Source organism: Rhinoderma darwinii, chromosome 4 (assembly GCF_050947455.1).
Source record: "Rhinoderma darwinii isolate aRhiDar2 chromosome 4, aRhiDar2.hap1, whole genome shotgun sequence".
In the NCBI taxonomy this organism is placed as follows: Eukaryota; Metazoa; Chordata; class Amphibia; order Anura; family Rhinodermatidae; genus Rhinoderma; species Rhinoderma darwinii.
The window spans coordinates 8,316,123-8,334,134 of record NC_134690.1 but is presented as its reverse complement, the minus strand read 5'-3'; the positions used below and the strand labels follow the sequence as shown (position 1 = coordinate 8,334,134).

At 53.0% G+C, this 18,012-nt stretch overlaps 2 protein-coding genes across 4 annotated transcripts; one reads left to right on the top strand and one right to left on the bottom strand.

Annotated features, from left to right (window-relative positions):
- Nucleotides 1-365: 365 nt before the first annotated feature.
- Nucleotides 366-5,662, bottom strand: LOC142759004 (uncharacterized). The gene is made up of 5 exons (XM_075860789.1): nucleotides 5,533-5,662; nucleotides 5,222-5,269; nucleotides 4,975-5,119; nucleotides 4,291-4,368; nucleotides 366-2,068 (listed from the first exon to the last, which is right to left on the bottom strand). Exons 2-5 carry the CDS (start codon nucleotides 5,246-5,248, stop codon nucleotides 492-494), a joined length of 1,827 nt encoding a protein of 608 aa, XP_075716904.1. The 5' UTR covers nucleotides 5,249-5,269; nucleotides 5,533-5,662; the 3' UTR covers nucleotides 366-491.
- On the top strand, nucleotides 4,999-10,580 carry LOC142759007 (zinc finger protein 212-like). 3 transcript variants are annotated; one of them, XM_075860797.1, is made up of 8 exons: nucleotides 4,999-5,318; nucleotides 6,496-6,579; nucleotides 6,727-6,853; nucleotides 7,995-8,075; nucleotides 8,721-8,822; nucleotides 8,909-8,998; nucleotides 9,208-9,282; nucleotides 9,724-10,580. In XM_075860797.1, exons 2-8 carry the CDS (start codon nucleotides 6,562-6,564, stop codon nucleotides 10,428-10,430), a joined length of 1,200 nt encoding a protein of 399 aa, XP_075716912.1. In that variant the 5' UTR covers nucleotides 4,999-5,318; nucleotides 6,496-6,561; the 3' UTR covers nucleotides 10,431-10,580. The 3 variants fall into 3 exon arrangements, with proteins under 3 accessions (XP_075716912.1, XP_075716909.1, XP_075716911.1); XM_075860794.1 differs by lacking the exon at nucleotides 4,999-5,318 and adding an exon at nucleotides 5,792-5,896; XM_075860796.1 differs by lacking the exon at nucleotides 4,999-5,318 and adding an exon at nucleotides 5,907-6,026.
- Nucleotides 10,581-18,012: the final 7,432 nt, after the last annotated feature.

Sequence of the window (18,012 nt, the reverse complement as noted above, 5' to 3'; positions counted from 1 at the left end):
CCTGTAGCTTATCTTGTTAGACAGGATTTAGGCTGAGGCCTGACAACCTTGTTCCCATGCTCCAGCTGCTGATCCTGGAACTAGGCTGAGGCCTGACAACTATTTTCACATGCTCCAGCTGCTGATCGTAGGACTAGACTGCAGCCTGACAACCTTGTTCCCATGCTCCAGCAGCTGATCCTGCGACTAGGCTGAGGCCTGACAACCTTGTTTCAAGGCTCCAGCTTCTGATCTGGGGTAAGTAAAACCTTTCTGTGGGTGGAATATGCTCGGTGTGCTGACTTAACACCTCCTCGACGTAGCCCGGCCCCTGCGGTAGCGTCCGGCGCCACGTTGTGGGTCTGCGGCTCATGTACACCACAATGTAAGAGCTGAATCTATTTATTAAAAATAAATAAAGAAAGTTTCTGACAAATATTATAGACATGCATTACGGGAGCCGCGCCGCGTGGGCACATGGCCGCCATCTTGACTATCTCTTGTATGGCCGGCTACTCCACTAATATTGTCCTTGCTCTCAGGGGGGCGGCACCGACACGTTTGCCCATGTCGTGGGTCTTCTCGTGCACCTTCAGATGATACTTGATGCTGTAGCTCCTGGGACACCGGTTACATTTGTAGGGTCTCTCCCCGGTGTGGATGCGGTTGTGGATCTTCAGGGTGTAGGCCTTAGTGAAGCTCTTGTCACAGACCTCGCACTTGTACGGCCTGGCGCCACTGTGGTTCCTGCGGTGTTCTACGTAAGAGGAGCAGTCGCTGAAGGCCCGGTTGCATTCGTCGCACTTGTAAGGCCGCTCGCCGGTGTGGGTACGCTTGTGGACCGTCAGGTGGGACTTCTCCCGGAAACTCTTGTTGCAGATAGTGCAGAGGTACGGCTTGGCACCTGAGTGCACCCTCGTGTGCCGCACCATGGAGGAATAGTCGCTGAAGCTTTTGGAGCACTCTGTGCACTTGTACGGCCGCTCTCCCGTGTGGGTCCTCCGGTGGACGCGGAGGTGCGAGATGACGCTGAAGCTCTTGGGACACTCGACGCATTGATAAGGTCTCTCTCCACTGTGGATCCTCTTGTGGACGGTCAGCAGGTTGTTCTTGGAGAAGCATTTCTGGCATTCCTGGCACTGGTAGGGTTTCTCCCCAGTGTGGATCCTCAGATGGACTTTGAGGGTGTAGGACTTGCCGAAACTCTTCTCGCAGACGTGACACTTGTGGATCCTCTCGGGGGGAGCGGCAGGCTTGGCTCTCCTGAATCGGCCGGCTTCGTGTGCCCACTCCTCGTGCGTGGTCTTGTGGATCTTCAGCCGGATGTTCTGGGAGAAGCACTTGTCGCACTTGGGACACTGGTAGGGCTTCTCTCCCGTGTGGATTCTCCGGTGGACTTTGAGGTTGTAGGATTTGCTGAAGCCTTTCTTGCACACGTCGCACATGTGCAGCTTTTTGGGGGGAGGGAGACGGACAACGGCGTCCGGCTGCAGGAGGCGTCTCACCTCCTTCAGCCTTCGGTCCAGCCGGTTGTGTTGGACCCTCAGGTGCTTCCTCATGGTCACTTTATCTTGGAAACCTTTGTCGCAATCGGGGCACTTGTATGGATTCTCCTCGGTGTGTAGCCGGCGGTGAGACTTCAGGTAGTCTGAGCGGGAGAAGCCCTTACCACAGTCACGGCATATATATGGCTTCTCCCCGGTATGAACACGAGAGTGTATCCGGAGACGATAGCGGCTGGGGAAGGTTTTCTTGCAGACGTTACAGGGGAAGGCGGAGTCCGATTGGCGCTGCTTACGGTAACCTCCCAGCAGCACGGACGCCGACTTTCGTTTCATGAAGATCTTGTTCTGGGACGAGGCGTCTAGGCTGCGGAGCAGGGACGAGGTGCCAACCAATGAGGGGAGGTTCAGCCAATCATCGGATTCTTCTTTCTTGACCGGTTTGAGGCGCTCGGTGACCGCCAGGCAGGACCGCCCTCGTAGTCGTCTTCTCTTCCTGTTACGGTGAGGATCATGGGATACGGGTGGAGGAGAAGCGGATTCTTCCTTTACGATGACTGTTCTGATGGACTCCATAGATGTGGAATCTACAAGAAGAGGCACAAGTGAGGACCAGGGAGGGTGGAGGAGACCACAAGGTGAGATCTTCGGGACTCAAAGCCTAAATCCAAACTCGCGTGGGCCGACATTAAAGGGGACCGGCCCCGCCTCACATATCGTTTCTCTTTTTTTTTTACTAGTCCTGCACACACAGCTGAGGGGTTGTTACAATGTATCAGTGTAGACAATAGCCTGTGAGCTAAACACAGCAAAAGTACAAATCTCTGTCCTGTGTCCAGGCAGATAGCTCTGAACTAGGCTGATACATTGTAACAAACCCTCAGCTGTGTGAGCAGGACTAGAACAGGATGGGTTTTCAGCCTTTGGATGTAAACAATGAATGTTTTCATTCACTGAGAGCAAGCAAAGTTCTTGAAAATGGGGAGAAATTAAAACACAACGTTTATTACAAACTTTTTTTTTTTTACTTTTAGACAATTTTCGTTTTTTCCTTCCGGGAGTTGTAACTTTTTATTTTTCCCTGGAGGTGGCGGTGCGGGGGCTTGTTATTTGCGGGACGGGATGTCGTTTTTCATGGCACCGTTTCATGTATCGCAGTAATATCGACGCGGTAACTTTGTTCTGGGGGTCGACTCAATTACGGGGACACCAAATTTAGGTTGTTTTTTATCTTTTTACTACTTTAAAAATATAAAAACGAATTAAATTTTTTAAAAAAAAGTAAAGTTTGATTTGTGCCGCCATTTCCTGACCGCCGCAACTTTTTTATTTTTTCGTGGATGGAGCCGTGTGTGGGGGGGGGAGGGGGGTTTGATTTTTGCAGGACGAGCGCTGCTTTATATTGGTGCCCTACGTTTTTTTCATCACTTCTTAATAAATTTTTGGGGGGAAGTGAAGAGACCACACAAGCAGCGATTCCGGCATCGTCCATCTTTTTACCTCCGGCGTTCATCCGCGCGGTAAATACGGAGACATTTCCCTACTTCAGACTTTTAAAGATACAGCGACACCAATTCATTAGCATTTTTTTATTTCTTACATATTTTTGGGTGAAAAATGGAAAAAGGCATATTTTTTTTTAACTTTATATTTTAACCCCTTGGCGACATCCGACGTACCATTCCTGAGATGCTCAGCGGGTGACGGCCGTGTCATACAGCCGACACCCCACTCCAACGGGCGGAATCAAACACCACTTTGATTCCGCCCGTTTAACACCTTAAATGCCGCGGCATTAAAGTTGTCAGAATCAGGTGGACACCCCCTCAAACACGCCGTCACCCCCCTACCGCCAGGCAAGCGGCCGGTGACGACTGTTGTCATGGCAACCTGGGGGCCTGACGAGGGCCCCCAGCTCTGAGATCTTTGCCTCCAGCAGGGCTTCAAAGGAGACTGTCCATATCACGATATACTGCAATACGTGAGTATTACAGTATATCATGCAAGCGATCCAACGATCGCATGTTCAAGTCCCCGAGGGGGGACTAATAAAAAAAGTAAAAAAACAGTTACAGGTTTTTTTTTCCATAACCGGTATAGCCGCGTCCGTAAAAGTCCGAACTATCACAATATAGCGCTGTATAACCCGCACGGTGAATGACGTAAAAATATATAAAACACGCAAATTGCTGTTTTTTGGTCACCTTTACCCTTAAAAAAAAATGGAACAACAAGTCGCATCTACCCCAAAATGGTGAAAACGACAGCTCGCCGCGCAAAAACTACGCCCTCACATCGCTAAATGAACGGAAAAATGGAAAAACGACGACTTACCCCGCAAAAAAACAACCAGCCCTCGTGTGGCGATATAGACGGAAAAACAAAGAGGCGAGAAAAAACAAAAATAAAAAAAACTCACATTGGCCGCGTCTCCAAGGGGTTAAAAAAAGTTTATGAATTTTTTTCCTCCATTTTCTTTAGTCACGGAGCAATCGTGGTGCGAGCGGCCGGGGGGGGGGGGGGAGATGATGTGATCTGGGCTCTACTATCCAGCCTTAATCATCAAGCACAGAGGGTTGTCATGGCAACTGATTGTCACCCCTCCCAATGTCTCACCCCTCTTATTCCGGCCGCTCACCCCTCAGGTGCCACTATGGGGAAGACGTTGTCGGACGGTCTCCAGATTTGCGGCGTGCTTTGATTTCTCGCCATTATCGGGAGTCGTCTGTAACTTTGTGAAACATTGCGGTGACGGTGGAGCCCCAGCACGCCATGATCCCGCCACCTACACGACACCCCCACCACTTACCGCGCTCCTGATTGATGAAAGACGGCGATCTCCTGGCGCCTCGGACCAGCAGGACGTCGCATCTCTGTGGCGGGAAACCTGAAATGACAACCGGTAATGTCCCGTCACCAAAACTGACGATCCCGCAGGGGTGGAGCTTATCACAACCTCAACCAATGAAAGGTCCAGAAAACCTCATCACAACCAATGGGAACACAGCTCAGGAGGAGAGGCACAATGATAGGTTATTCACTAACTCCACCCACCCCACATCTGACCAATGAGACACCAGCTCAGGAGGAGAGGCACAACGATAGGTTATTCACTAACTCCACCCACCCCACATCTGACCAATGAGACACCAGCTCAGGAGGAGAGGCACAATGATAGGTAATTCACTAACTCCACCCACCCCACATCTGACCACAGCTCAGGAGGAGAGGCACAGTGATAGGTTATTCACTAACTCCACCCACCCCACATCTGACCAATGAGACACCAGCTCAGGAGGAGAGGCACAATGATAGGTAATTCACTAACTCCACCCACCCCACATCTGACCACAGCTCAGGAGGAGAGGCACAGTGATAGGTCATTCACTAACTCCGCCCACCCCACATCTGACCAATGAGACACCAGCTCAGGAGAGGCACAATGATAGCTCCACCCCCCTGATCTGACCAATGAGCTGTCAGGTTTCCTCACCTGTCTGCCGCACGTCCCCCAGCCATGACACGGTCTCGTAGTTGTCCCTCATCACCGTCCGGTACAGCTCCTTCTGCCAGTCCTGCAGCCACTGCCACTCCCCCGCCGAGAAATGCACCGCCACGTCCTCAAATGTGACTGGACCCTGAGGATGGGGGAGGGGCGGTTAGTGACGGGGCCCCGGACAGGACATCTCATCATGTCTCCACTGTCTGCTGCGCTGCATTGTGGGAGATGTAACACTTACCACGTCAGAGACGTCTTCCAGCTCCATGTCCCCCTGATATCAGGGACCCTACAGGAAAGCAAGACACAGTGACGCCGGCAGAGGCGGATGATGAGAGGTGTAGTGATGGCAACAGGATGAGGAGTGTAGTGATGTGGACATGGGGATGTTGGGAGGTGTAGTGATACATTATGGAGATGATGGGAGGTGTAGTGATGCGCACATGCTGATGACAGTGATTAGTACATGAAGATGTTAAGAGGTGTAGTTATGTGTAGTACTTAAGGGCTTACGGGTGATAACTACAGACATGTGACGTCATCATCGCTCACCTCCCGGTGTTAGCAGCTGACTGGTGACGTCATGGCCCAGTATTAACACAGGGTGACGTCACCGCCGGAGTTCTGTGAAAAGATGACCTCGCCAGCTGTCTACAGCCCGGAGCCTCTGCCGGAAGTGACGTCACGGGGTGCCGATGAGGGCTTACATACTGTCAGGCTACAACAACATGGCTCCGCTGCGATCTCACTACGCGTCTCCTATATACACCGGACCACCGCAAAATGGCCGCCGCCTGATCCGCGGACACTCATGAACCACGTGATCACCGAGTTTACGGCACCTGCGCGAGTGACTGGCGCCTGCGCAGTGACCCGTCCGTCGCTGTGTTGCTTAGAGAAGAAGCGGAGGTGACCGGTGAGAGCTGGGACGTGTCCGGGTGCCGCGCTGCATTGTGGGGTTGACCATATTCTAGTGTACGGCGGTACTGTTAGCTGTAAGGGGCACGTGGCTCCAGGATGTGATCATGTGACCAGTAGGGGGCGCTGTAAGTAACGTCCCATATACTGAATCTCATGTCACCTGACTGCGGTGCGGCGTCTGCGTCAGTAAATCACGAGGCGTCGTTTAATGGCACGCTTAACTCTTGTCGTATTTTCTTAAACGTGGTTTTGTCACGTGACCGGTCATACGGTTTCATATTTTACTATAAACGTCACGTGACCTGGTCGCAGTTCTGCCGTTGTCACCCGTGGCCCCGGCCCTGTAATACGTTTGTGCGCCTGAAACGGTAACATGGCTGACCGTCAGTGACAGGGCCGCGGTCCTATGGCGATGGCGGCCCTTGGGATTAATCTCGCTATGACTCGATTATTTCTGGAAGCTTCTGCCAGGCACATTTTCCGCCATTAAGACGCGAGCGCGGGGAATGACGAGGACTGTGACGACCGCCATTGGGTAATAATACATGTGACGCCCTCATTACAGCTGAGCTGTCGTTCCTCTCTGTCCACCAGGTGGAGCTGTCAGCCGCCCGGACTTTGTCCTGTATTCTCCATTCTGACCACAAGAGGGCAGTGAAGATGAACGCGCCTGAGCGGGTAGGTCACCCTGCAGCGGGATAACAGGGCGGGGCTTATTTCTGTTGTGTTCACATCAATAAACTTTATTGACACAATGTGTGGTGACCCGGAGTCCGGCAGGAGTGTTCATGATGAGGATCATTGGGCGTCTCTCTTCCTCTCCAGGCCGCGGTGTCGTTCGCTGATGTGGCCGCCTCGTTCTCGGAGGAGGAGTGGGACGTCCTGGAGGAGTGGCGGCGAGATCTGTACGGGAAGGTGATGCGCGACATCCACACCGTGCTGCTCCATCTAGGTCGGTGTCGTCCAGAGACAGTTTTCTTCTGCAACCAATCAGATCGCTGCTTTTATAGCCCATCCCTTACTAGAGCAACGGTTGCATGTTTGACACTAGAGACTTTATTTAAAGGGGAACTTCACACACAGGTGATGTAAGGAGTAAACTTAAAGCAACTGAACCCCTGAAAATGTTCCTACACCCCACTAGTGGTAGCATCAGAAAAGTCAGGGTTGCGTTCCCCTTTAACTCTTTTCCTGCCAAGGACCAATCTCATCCGTCCGGCAGGGAGGCACTTCAGTAGACACGACGTGTCAGGTACTCCCCGGCTACTACCGGCTGTGATCCGGGGCTGGCTGGAAAGCTGTGGCCTGGCCTTTGTTAGAGCAAGCTGAAGCGGGAGATGCACATGTTTGTAGTTCTCACTTCAGCCTGTGTGGAGGAGCAGAGGAGGGATGTGCTGGCATCCTGCAGGGACAGGAGGAGGAGCTGTGATTCTCCTCCCGTCCCTGTATGGCTGTAGATGATGGGGAACATGAACTATTCGTCATGTCATCACCCCCCTCTGATTGCCACGTATGGCGGTGTCTTTTACGCTGACCTTTTTCTTTCCGTACGCCATCTTTAGCGTAACAGATCGATACCCATTACACGCTACAGTCACGGCCATGTTGTTTTTCACTAGAGTGGAATGTCTAATACACGTCTGATGGATGGAGAAGATTTCCGTCCGTCAGATAAGACCTCTTCATCCAGTGACGGTCGCCATTAAATCTCGTTTCCGACTATTTCCACTAAGGCCTCATCCGCACGGCCGTGATTTTCGGGTCGGCCTGGGCATGGGCCCATAGAAAGGAATGGGGCCGCAATTCGGCCGTGGATTTTCGGGGGAATTGCGGTCTCAAAACCACGTTAGTGTGCACGAGGCCTAAATAATCCGCATTAGTTATTGCATTACAGTTTACGACGATTGATTATTTTTGGGCTGTCAGACCGTTCTATTCTGAATTATGAGGGTTTGAAGGCCCGGTTTTCTGCGGCTGTTGGGGCATGCTGGGAGTTGTAGTTCCCCAGCAGCGGAGGTGGCGGTGTGCTATTCTAGTCTGTAGCTTGCAGATTTCGACTCCTCCCCCCCTGACCATGCGGTTTGTCTTCTCAGGCTATCGCATTGAGAACTCGGATGTCCTGTTCCGAATTATGGGCGCGGAGGAAAGCAGCCGGCGCGGTCACTCTCCGGAAGGTAGCCGTCACTCCTCCATGTTTGTTGCTTGTAAACTTCAGAAATAGTGAGAAAGGGGGGGGGGGGGGGGGTTTGCAGCTGTGACTGTGAGAAGGGAGGCAGCAGATTGGTCAGGTCACACCAGTATAACCTGTGGGAGCGCCTGCACTGTCCCCTTGTGGTCCCTGTGTGTACTGCACCACCTGCACCTTGTGTATTTTCCCCTAGAATCGCTATTACAGCCATGAGACAGGACTGGTGAGGGCTGCCCTGGGTAATAAATGGCTCCTGATTGGAAGACCCCCACTGTATGACATATAAAGACCCCATAGAGGACAGGACACTTTCAGCAGTAAGGTCCCGGCACGTGGTGCTCGCGGTTGGGTGCCAGAGTTCAAAGCCAACCAGGGGCCCCCTCTGCGGGAGGTTGTGATCCCCGGGCCTCTCATAGAATGACCCTCCTAGGGACAGGGACCCTGCACAGCGCTGAGAAGTCGTGGTTTCCCTGCCCACAGAACCCCTGCTGATAAGTCCAGGAAGCCCCAGACTGCCCGGTACAAACTCCACAGAGTGAAGACTTCTCACCAGCTCGTTGTCTTCCGTTGCTCTCTGTTATCAGCTCTCTTGTGTCTCCATCTCTTTATATTTGTGTCTTGGACTTTGCAGGGTTGGGGCCGGATATCATGTTGCGGATAAATTATCAGGGGCCCGGGGCCAATGAGGAGGAGGAGGAGGATTCTGAGCAGTGGGTTATAAAGACTGAGCCAGGTGAGCGGAGCTGCTGCCTTCCTGTTAGCTCTCGAGCTCCAGGACGGGGCCCCTGGTAACACCTGCATTCTGTATCGTTCTGACAGATTTCCTGCCCACGATTAAGCAGGAAGAAGATCTCTCTGAGGCGGGCGTGGCCAACACGTGCCAGGACCGGAGCCAAACCTCAAGCCCAGGTACCCGCCCCCACTCCCAGCATGCCGTGCACGGACTCCGGGGCGTGTTATAGTCCATCCCACCCACCATATGTGCACCCACTATCTCTGACCCCCCCTTAGAAGTACCTAGAAGTATTTATACACCCCCCCTATGTGCCCCCTTTCTCTATGTACCACATGAGCAGTCTTCACCCCCCATGTGCCCCCTTTCTCTCTCTGCCCCGCAGGTCCTGCGCTTGACTCCCATAACTCTCTGGCAGTTAAGGAGGAGGTCGGAGGTGGCGGCGGTGGAGACTTTCTTGGTAAGCCGACAGCAGACTCTATGATCACATTCTAGATTCAGCCTCGGTGTAGTGTATGTAGCAGTGCTGTGTGGATATGATGACGGTGCAGAGAAGATAATCCATTGTATTCTGTTTTATATCATTCTACTCCATTCACAACCAAAGCTGCATCCCGTTATGCTCTTTTTCTTTTCTCTTACTGCGCCCCCTTCTGGTTCAGTGGCTGTACTGAGCGAGCCCTGTAACAGCGCAGTGTGAAACGTGCCGGTACCCGGTATCTTTTCTAGGAAACGCTACATCTCTTGAAATGCAATTCAGCGGGGCTCAGTGGGATTTAAGTACTCGGCTGTCAGGGGTTTGTCCTGCACCCAGTAGGATTGTTTTTGCAGCTCTGGATGTGACTAGAGTGTATTTTAACTTCTAGTGAATATTTTTATTTTTTTCCACTTTTTGTATCAGAAACCAACAGCGAGTGGTCAGTGAATAAAACCAGACCGCCATGTACGAACCGGACAACCGGAGCCCCCGAGCAGACCTGCAGGGATCGGAGACGGAAGGGGATCGCCCGGCCCGTCAAGTCTGTGGTCGCTTTACATGACTCCGATCTAAACAAACAGACTGAACCCAAAGAGAAGGAGGCGCCGCGGTTCCTGACGGAGGGCAGCTTCACGGGTAAAACGTTCCCTGACGAACACCCGGCGGCTGAGGCCTGTCCTATCGGCTTCCACCAGCGGGGGCAGACCTTCATCATCTGCAGCGTGTGCGGGAAGACGTTCTGCAACAACTCCAGCTTCCAGATGCACATGAGGACGCACACGGGGGAGCGGCCCTACAAGTGCAGCCACTGCGACAAGAGCTTCATCCGCAGGTCCCACCTCAAGATCCACCTGCGCACGCACACGGGAGAGAGGCCCTACAAGTGCCGCCAGTGCGACAAGAGCTTCCGGGACAACTCCTGCTTCGCCCGGCACCAGAGAATCCACACCGGGGAGAAGCCCTACCAATGCTCCACCTGCGGGAAGCACTTCCGGAAAAAGTCCAACCTGAAGGATCATCAGAGGACGCACACGGGGGAGAGGCCGTACAAGTGCAAGCACTGCGACAAGAGCTTCCACCAGAGGTCCAACCTGCGGGTCCACGAAAGAAGCCTCCACAGAGACAGCTGAGCACGACACCGTCTGTGGGGGAGAGCGGGACGGCAGCGGGGGGGGGGGAACCTCAATAATGGACTGGTCCAAACTGCTGATCTGAAGGAGGCCGGGAAAAAAACTTTTTATTATTCTTGATTTTTTTAAATAAAGTATAAACAAAAATAATGATGTGTTTAACCCCTTAATAATGGCCTTTACAGCGCTGTAGATCAGTCCTGCTCGGGTCTAATTACCGCTTAGATCCGGCTCCCCCAATAATCAAATGGGAAGGTCACTGATCATGCCGCAGAGATCAAAGTGTTAAAACGTCCAGGAACGGAGGTTCCTCCAATCCTGGCTGTTTAACCCTTTGATCAGAGCAGTTATAGTGATCGCAGCATGATCAAAGCGCTCTCCCCTTTGGGTCACCGGGCCACTGTTTTAAAGTCAGCTCTGGGGACCTAGAAATGACCCCGGGGCTGTCTGTACACTGCTGTTGGGGGAATGCGGAGGGTTAGCAACAGCCCAAGTCATAATGAGTCTGTTCTTGAAGTTGATGTTGGAAGCAGAAAAATTGGAGAAGTGTAAAGATCTGAGTGACTGTGACAAGCGCCAAACTGTGATGTGTAGACGACCGGGTCAGATCATCTCCAGAACGACCGGCGGGGGTGTGTCGGGCCCGGCGGGGGTGTGTCGGGCCCGGCGGGGTGTGCCCGGCCTGGTGGGGTGTTTTAGTACCACCCACAAGTGCTCCAAGTAAGAAAGACCGGTGAGAAGGTCATGGACTCTCAGGTCTATATAATGTGCGGGGGAGGGGAGGCGAGCCCGTCTGGTCTGATCCTACAGAAGATTTGCTGTACCACAAATTACTGATAGTTACTGCTGACTGTGATAGAAAGATGTCAGGACACGCAGAACATTGCAGCTCGCTGTATATGAGGCTGTGTAGCTGCAGACCGGTCAGAGCGCCCCCTGCTGACCCCTGTCCACTGCCGAAACTGCCTACAATTGGCACGTGAGCATCAGAATCGGACTATGGATCAGTGGAATCACGTGTTACGTCATGTTGCCAACATTTGGACATTTTTTACAGGGACACTTTGGTTATGAAGACGGATTGAGGCAGATTGGTAAGTGTGTCTTTTGGGGGCACGGTTGATCTCGTGGGCGTGGCTAGCAGGCGTGGCTAGTGGGCGTGGTTTTCTTCACAGAATTTCTGCATTCAAATAAATTATCAAAAATGTCTGCACTAGTTTGGCTGACGACTCCGGTGGCCGGTGCCTCGCTCTGGTTGTTCACAGGCAGGTGATGTCTCACTTTATCATTAGGGTCTCGGAAAACTTTGTGACCTCTATGGGAACTTAGTGGCGGCCGTATTAGCTGTCACTCAGCTGTCCCAGAGATGGATATAACTGGGCAAAGGCTGAAAAGAACTTGAAAGACGGCGACATCTCAAGGTCCTATAATAGGAGCCGTATCTTCTATAAATATGACCAGTCTTTACCCGCAACTCGGCTGCTACAATTGATACAGGACTGAGAAACCGTGGCCACGGATAAAGAGAATAATAAGGAAGGAATACGAATGACTAGTTGTGACACACATGCTAAGAACGTCCGGTCCCACCCGTGAGAAGACATAATTCACGCCATTTCTCACAATTACCACAAAGCAAGAAGCTCGGAGGCAGTAAATAAGTCAGTATCGTTATATGGACCAGTCAGTATATTGCGGGGGGCTTCTCACCTCCATATCATCCGCTGCTCTCTCCTTTCAGGCGGTGAACTGTACACCGGGGAACGCAGCGGTCTATTGTTATGCAAGTTTTGCCCCGCCCCCGAGGGGCCGTCATGCCTAAAGACTCGTCACTTTAATCTGTCCTAGCAACTGCTCCCCGATAAACGCTGGATTCTGAAAGGGGGGTTTCCATACGCAGACTTTTCAAACCAAGTTATTTTCCCCACGCTCCCGCTATCCTCTTCTTACGCTACGAGTATTGGTCTGCACATATCCACCAGCCGAGCCCGTTATATTACAAGCTCTAATAAAAAAAAAAAAATAGGTGATGTGTGCTGACCACTGCTGGTGAGGGTTCATGCATGCGACCGTAGCAGTGGGCCGGCCCGTGATTGCGGCACGGACGACAGGGGAGTGTCATCCATGGGCCGCCTGCAAATCATGGACCGTGCGCACAGTGATTTCAATGAGCCCGCACCGCAAATGAGGCCCGTATAATGACATGACCTACCTTTTTGTGGTCTGGGCCCCTGGCCATTGCACGGACCGTGGAAACCATGGTCGTGGGTCGTATGCATGAGGCCATGGAAATGCATGGGTCCGCAATTCACCCGCAAATTTGCGGGTGAATTGTGGCTGCAAAAACACGATCGTGTGCATGAGGCCTCAGGGTTGCACGATACATTGAAATATCGATACGGTTCAGTACCGTTAATTCATCTTTTTCGATTCTAAGCTGTGTGGCCGCAGTGTTGTAATACATGATTGTAGTCAGAGCGGGGCTGCGGCTGTGTAGTACATGAGTGTAGTCAGAGCGGGGCTGCGACTGTGTAGTACATGAGTGTAGTCAGCGCGGGGCTGTGGCTGTGTAATACATGAGTGTAGTCAGCGGGGCTGCGGCTGTGTAGTACATGAGTGTAGTCAGAGCGGGGCTGCGGCTGTGTAGTACATGAGTGTAGTCAGAGCGGGGCTGCGGCTGTGTAGTACATGAGTGTAGTCAGAGCGGGGCTGCGGCTGTGTAGTACATGAGTGTAGTCAGAGCGGGGCTGTGGCTGTGTAATACATGAGTGTAGGCAGAGCGGGGCTGCGGCTGTGTAGTACATGAGTGTATTCAGAGCGGGGCTGCGACTGTGTAATACATGATTGTAGTCAGTGCGGGGCTGCGGCTGTGTAGTACATGATTGTAGTCAGAGCGGGGCTGCGACTGTGTAGTACTTGAGTGTAGTCAGCGCGGGGCTGTGGCTGTGTAATACATGAGTGTAATCAGAGCGGGGCTGCGGCTGTGTAGTACATGAGTAGTCAGCGCGGGGCTGTGGCTGTGTAATACATGAGTGTAATCAGAGCGGGGCTGCGGCTGTGTAGTACATGAGTGTAGTCAGCGGGGCTGCGGCTGTGTAGTACATGAGTGTAGTCAGCGCGGGGCTGTGGCTGTGTAATACATGAGTGTAATCAGAGCGGGGCTGCGGCTGTGTAGTACATGAGTGTAGTCAGCGCGGGGCTGTGGCTGTGTAGTACATGAGTGTATTCAGAGCGGGGCTGCGGCTGTGTAGTACATGAGTGTAGTCAGAGCGGGGCTGCGGCTGTGTAGTACATGATTGTAGTCAGAGCGGGGCTGCGGCTGTGTAGTACATGATTGTAGTCAGAGCGGGGCTGCGGCTGTGTAGTACATGAGTGTAGGCAGAGCGGGGCTGCGGCTGTGTAGTACATGAGTGTAGTCAGCGCGGGGCTGTGGCTGTGTAATACATGAGTGTAGTCAGCGGGGCTGCGGCTGTGTAATACATGAGTGTATTCAGAGCGGGGCTGCGACTGTGTAATACATGAGTGTAATCAGAGCGGGGCTGCGGCTGTGTAGTACATGATTGTAGTCAGAGCGGGGCTGCGGCTGTGTAATACATGATTGTAGTCAGAGCGGGGCTGCGACTGTGTAATACATGAGTGTAGTCAGAGCGGGGCTGCGGCTGTGTAGTACATGATTGTAGTCAGAGCGGGGCTGCGACTGTGTAGTACATGATTGTAGGCAGAGCGGGGCTGCGACTGTGTAGTACATGAGTGTAGGCAGAGCGGGGCTGCGGCTGTGTAATACATGTGTAGTCAGAGCGGGGCTGCGGCTGTGTAGTACATGAGTGTAGTCAGCGCGGGGCTGTGGCTGTGTAATACATGAGTGTAGTCAGCGGGGCTGCGGCTGTGTAATACATGAGTGTAGTCAGAGCGGGGCTGCGACTGTGTAGTACATGAGTGTAATCAGAGCGGGGCTGCAGCTGTGTAGTACATGAGTGTAGTCAGAGCGGGGCTGCGGCTGTGTAGTACATGAGTGTAGTCAGAGCGGGGCTGCGGCTGTGTAGTACATGAGTGTAGTCAGAGTGGGGCTGCGGCTGTGTAGTACATGACTGTAGTCAGAGCGGGGCTGTGGCTGTGTAATACATGAGTGTAATCAGAGCGGGGCTGTGGCTGTGTAGTACATGAGTGTAGTCAGAGCGGGGCTGTGTCTGTAGTACATGATTGTAGTCAGAGCGGGGCTGAGGCTGTGTAGTACATGAGTGTAGTCAGAGCGGGGCTGCGGCTGTGTAGTACATGAGTGTAATCAGAGCGGGGCTGCAGCTGTGTAGTACATGATTGTAGTCAGAGCGGGGCTGCGGCTGTGTAGTACATGAGTGTAGTCAGAGCGGGGCTGCGGCTGTGTAGTACATGAGTGTAATCAGAGCGGGGCTGCAGCTGTGTAGTACATGAGTGTAGTCAGAGCGGGGCTGCGGCTGTGTAGTACATGATTGTAGTCAGAGCGGGGCTGCGGCTGTGTAGTACATGAGTGTAGTCAGCGGGGCTGCGGCTGTGTAATACATGAGTGTAGTCAGAGCGGGGCTGCGACTGTGTAGTACATGAGTGTAATCAGAGCGGGGCTGCAGCTGTGTAGTACATGAGTGTAGTCAGAGCGGGGCTGCGGCTGTGTAGTACATGAGTGTAGTCAGAGCGGGGCTGCGGCTGTGTAGTACATGAGTGTAGTCAGAGTGGGGCTGCGGCTGTGTAGTACATGACTGTAGTCAGAGCGGGGCTGTGGCTGTGTAATACATGAGTGTAATCAGAGCGGGGCTGTGGCTGTGTAGTACATGAGTGTAGTCAGAGCGGGGCTGTGTCTGTAGTACATGATTGTAGTCAGAGCGGGGCTGAGGCTGTGTAGTACATGAGTGTAGTCAGAGCGGGGCTGCGGCTGTGTAGTACATGAGTGTAATCAGAGCGGGGCTGCAGCTGTGTAGTACATGATTGTAGTCAGAGCGGGGCTGCGGCTGTGTAGTACATGAGTGTAGTCAGAGCGGGGCTGCGGCTGTGTAGTACATGAGTGTAATCAGAGCGGGGCTGCAGCTGTGTAGTACATGAGTGTAGTCAGAGCGGGGCTGCGGCTGTGTAGTACATGATTGTAGTCAGAGCGGGGCTGCGGCTGTGTAGTACATGAGTGTAGTCAGAGCGGGGCTGTGGCTGTGTAATACATGAGTGTAATCAGAGCGGGGCTGCGGCTGTGTAGTACATGAGTGTAGGCAGAGCGGGGCTGCGGCTGTGTAATACATGAGTGTAATCAGAGCGGGGCTGCGGCTGTGTAGTACATGATTGTAGTCAGAGCGGGGCTGCGGCTGTGTAATACATGATTGTAGTCAGAGCGGGGCTGCGACTGTGTAATACATGAGTGTAGTCAGAGCGGGGCTGCGGCTGTGTAGTACATGATTGTAGTCAGAGCGGGGCTGCGACTGTGTAATACATGAGTGTAATCAGAGCGGGGCTGCGGCTGTGTAATACATGATTGTAGTCAGAGCGGGGCTGCGACTGTGTAGTACATGAGTGTAGTCAGAGCGGGGCTGCGGCTGTGTAGTACATGATTGTAGTCAGAGCGGGGCTGCGACTGTGTAATACATGAGTGTAATCAGAGCGGGGCTGCGGCTGTGTAGTACATGAGTGTAGTCAGCGCGGGGCTGCGGCTGTGTAGTACATGAGTGTAGTCAGAGCGTGGCTGCGGCTGTGTAATACATGAGTGTAATCAGAGCGGGGCTGCGGCTGTGTAGTACATGAGTGTAGTCAGCGGGGCTGCGGCTGTGTAATACATGAGTGTAGTCAGAGCGGGGCTGTGGCTGTGTAATACATGATTGTAGTCAGAGCGGGGCTGCGGCTGTGTAGTACATGAGTGTATTCAGAGCGGGGCTGCGACTGTGTAATACATGATTGTAGTCAGAGCGGGGCTGTGGCTGTGTAGTACATGAGTGTAGTCAGCGCGGGGCTGCGGCTGTGTAGTACATGATTGTAGTCAGAGCGGGGCTGCGACTGTGTAGTACTTGAGTGTAGTCAGCGCGGGGCTGTGGCTGTGTAATACATGAGTGTAATCAGAGCGGGGCTGCGGCTGTGTAGTACATGAGTGTAGTCAGCGCGGGGCTGTGGCTGTGTAGTACATGAGTGTAGTCAGAGCGGGGCTGCGGCTGTGTAATACATGAGTGTATTCAGAGCGGGGCTGTGGCTGTGTAGTACATGAGTGTAGTCAGAGCGGGGCTGCTGCTATGTAGTACATGATTGTAGTCAGAGCGGGGCTGCGGCTGTGTAGTACATGAGTGTAATCAGAGCGGGGCTGTGGCTGTGTAGTACATGAGTGTAGGCAGAGCGGGGCTGCGGCTGTGTAGTACATGAGTGTAGTCAGCGGGGCTGCGGCTGTGTAATACATGAGTGTATTCAGAGCGGGGCTGCAGCTGTGTAGTACATGAGTGTAGTCAGAGCGGGGCTGCGGCTGTGTAGTACATGATTGTAGTCAGAGCGGGGCTGCGGCTGTGTAGTACATGAGTGTAGTCAGAGCGGGGCTGTGGCTGTGTAATACATGAGTGTAATCAGAGCGGGGCTGCGGCTGTGTAGTACATGAGTGTAGGCAGAGCGGGGCTGCGGCTGTGTAATACATGAGTGTAATCAGAGCGGGGCTGCGGCTGTGTAGTACATGATTGTAGTCAGAGCGGGGCTGTGGCTGTGTAATACATGATTGTAGTCAGAGCGGGGCTGCGACTGTGTAATACATGAGTGTAGTCAGAGCGGGGCTGCGGCTGTGTAGTACATGATTGTAGTCAGAGCGGGGCTGCGACTGTGTAATACATGAGTGTAATCAGAGCGGGGCTGCGGCTGTGTAATACATGATTGTAGTCAGAGCGGGGCTGCGACTGTGTAGTACATGAGTGTAGTCAGAGCGGGGCTGCGGCTGTGTAGTACATGATTGTAGTCAGAGCGGGGCTGCGACTGTGTAATACATGAGTGTAATCAGAGCGGGGCTGCGGCTGTGTAGTACATGAGTGTAGTCAGCGCGGGGCTGCGGCTGTGTAGTACATGAGTGTAGTCAGAGCGTGGCTGCGGCTGTGTAATACATGAGTGTAATCAGAGCGGGGCTGCGGCTGTGTAGTACATGAGTGTAGTCAGCGGGGCTGCGGCTGTGTAATACATGAGTGTAGTCAGAGCGGGGCTGTGGCTGTGTAATACATGATTGTAGTCAGAGCGGGGCTGCGGCTGTGTAGTACATGAGTGTATTCAGAGCGGGGCTGCGACTGTGTAATACATGATTGTAGTCAGAGCGGGGCTGTGGCTGTGTAGTACATGAGTGTAGTCAGCGCGGGGCTGCGGCTGTGTAGTACATGATTGTAGTCAGAGCGGGGCTGCGACTGTGTAGTACTTGAGTGTAGTCAGCGCGGGGCTGTGGCTGTGTAATACATGAGTGTAATCAGAGCGGGGCTGCGGCTGTGTAGTACATGAGTGTAGTCAGCGCGGGGCTGTGGCTGTGTAGTACATGAGTGTAGTCAGAGCGGGGCTGCGGCTGTGTAATACATGAGTGTATTCAGAGCGGGGCTGTGGCTGTGTAGTACATGAGTGTAGTCAG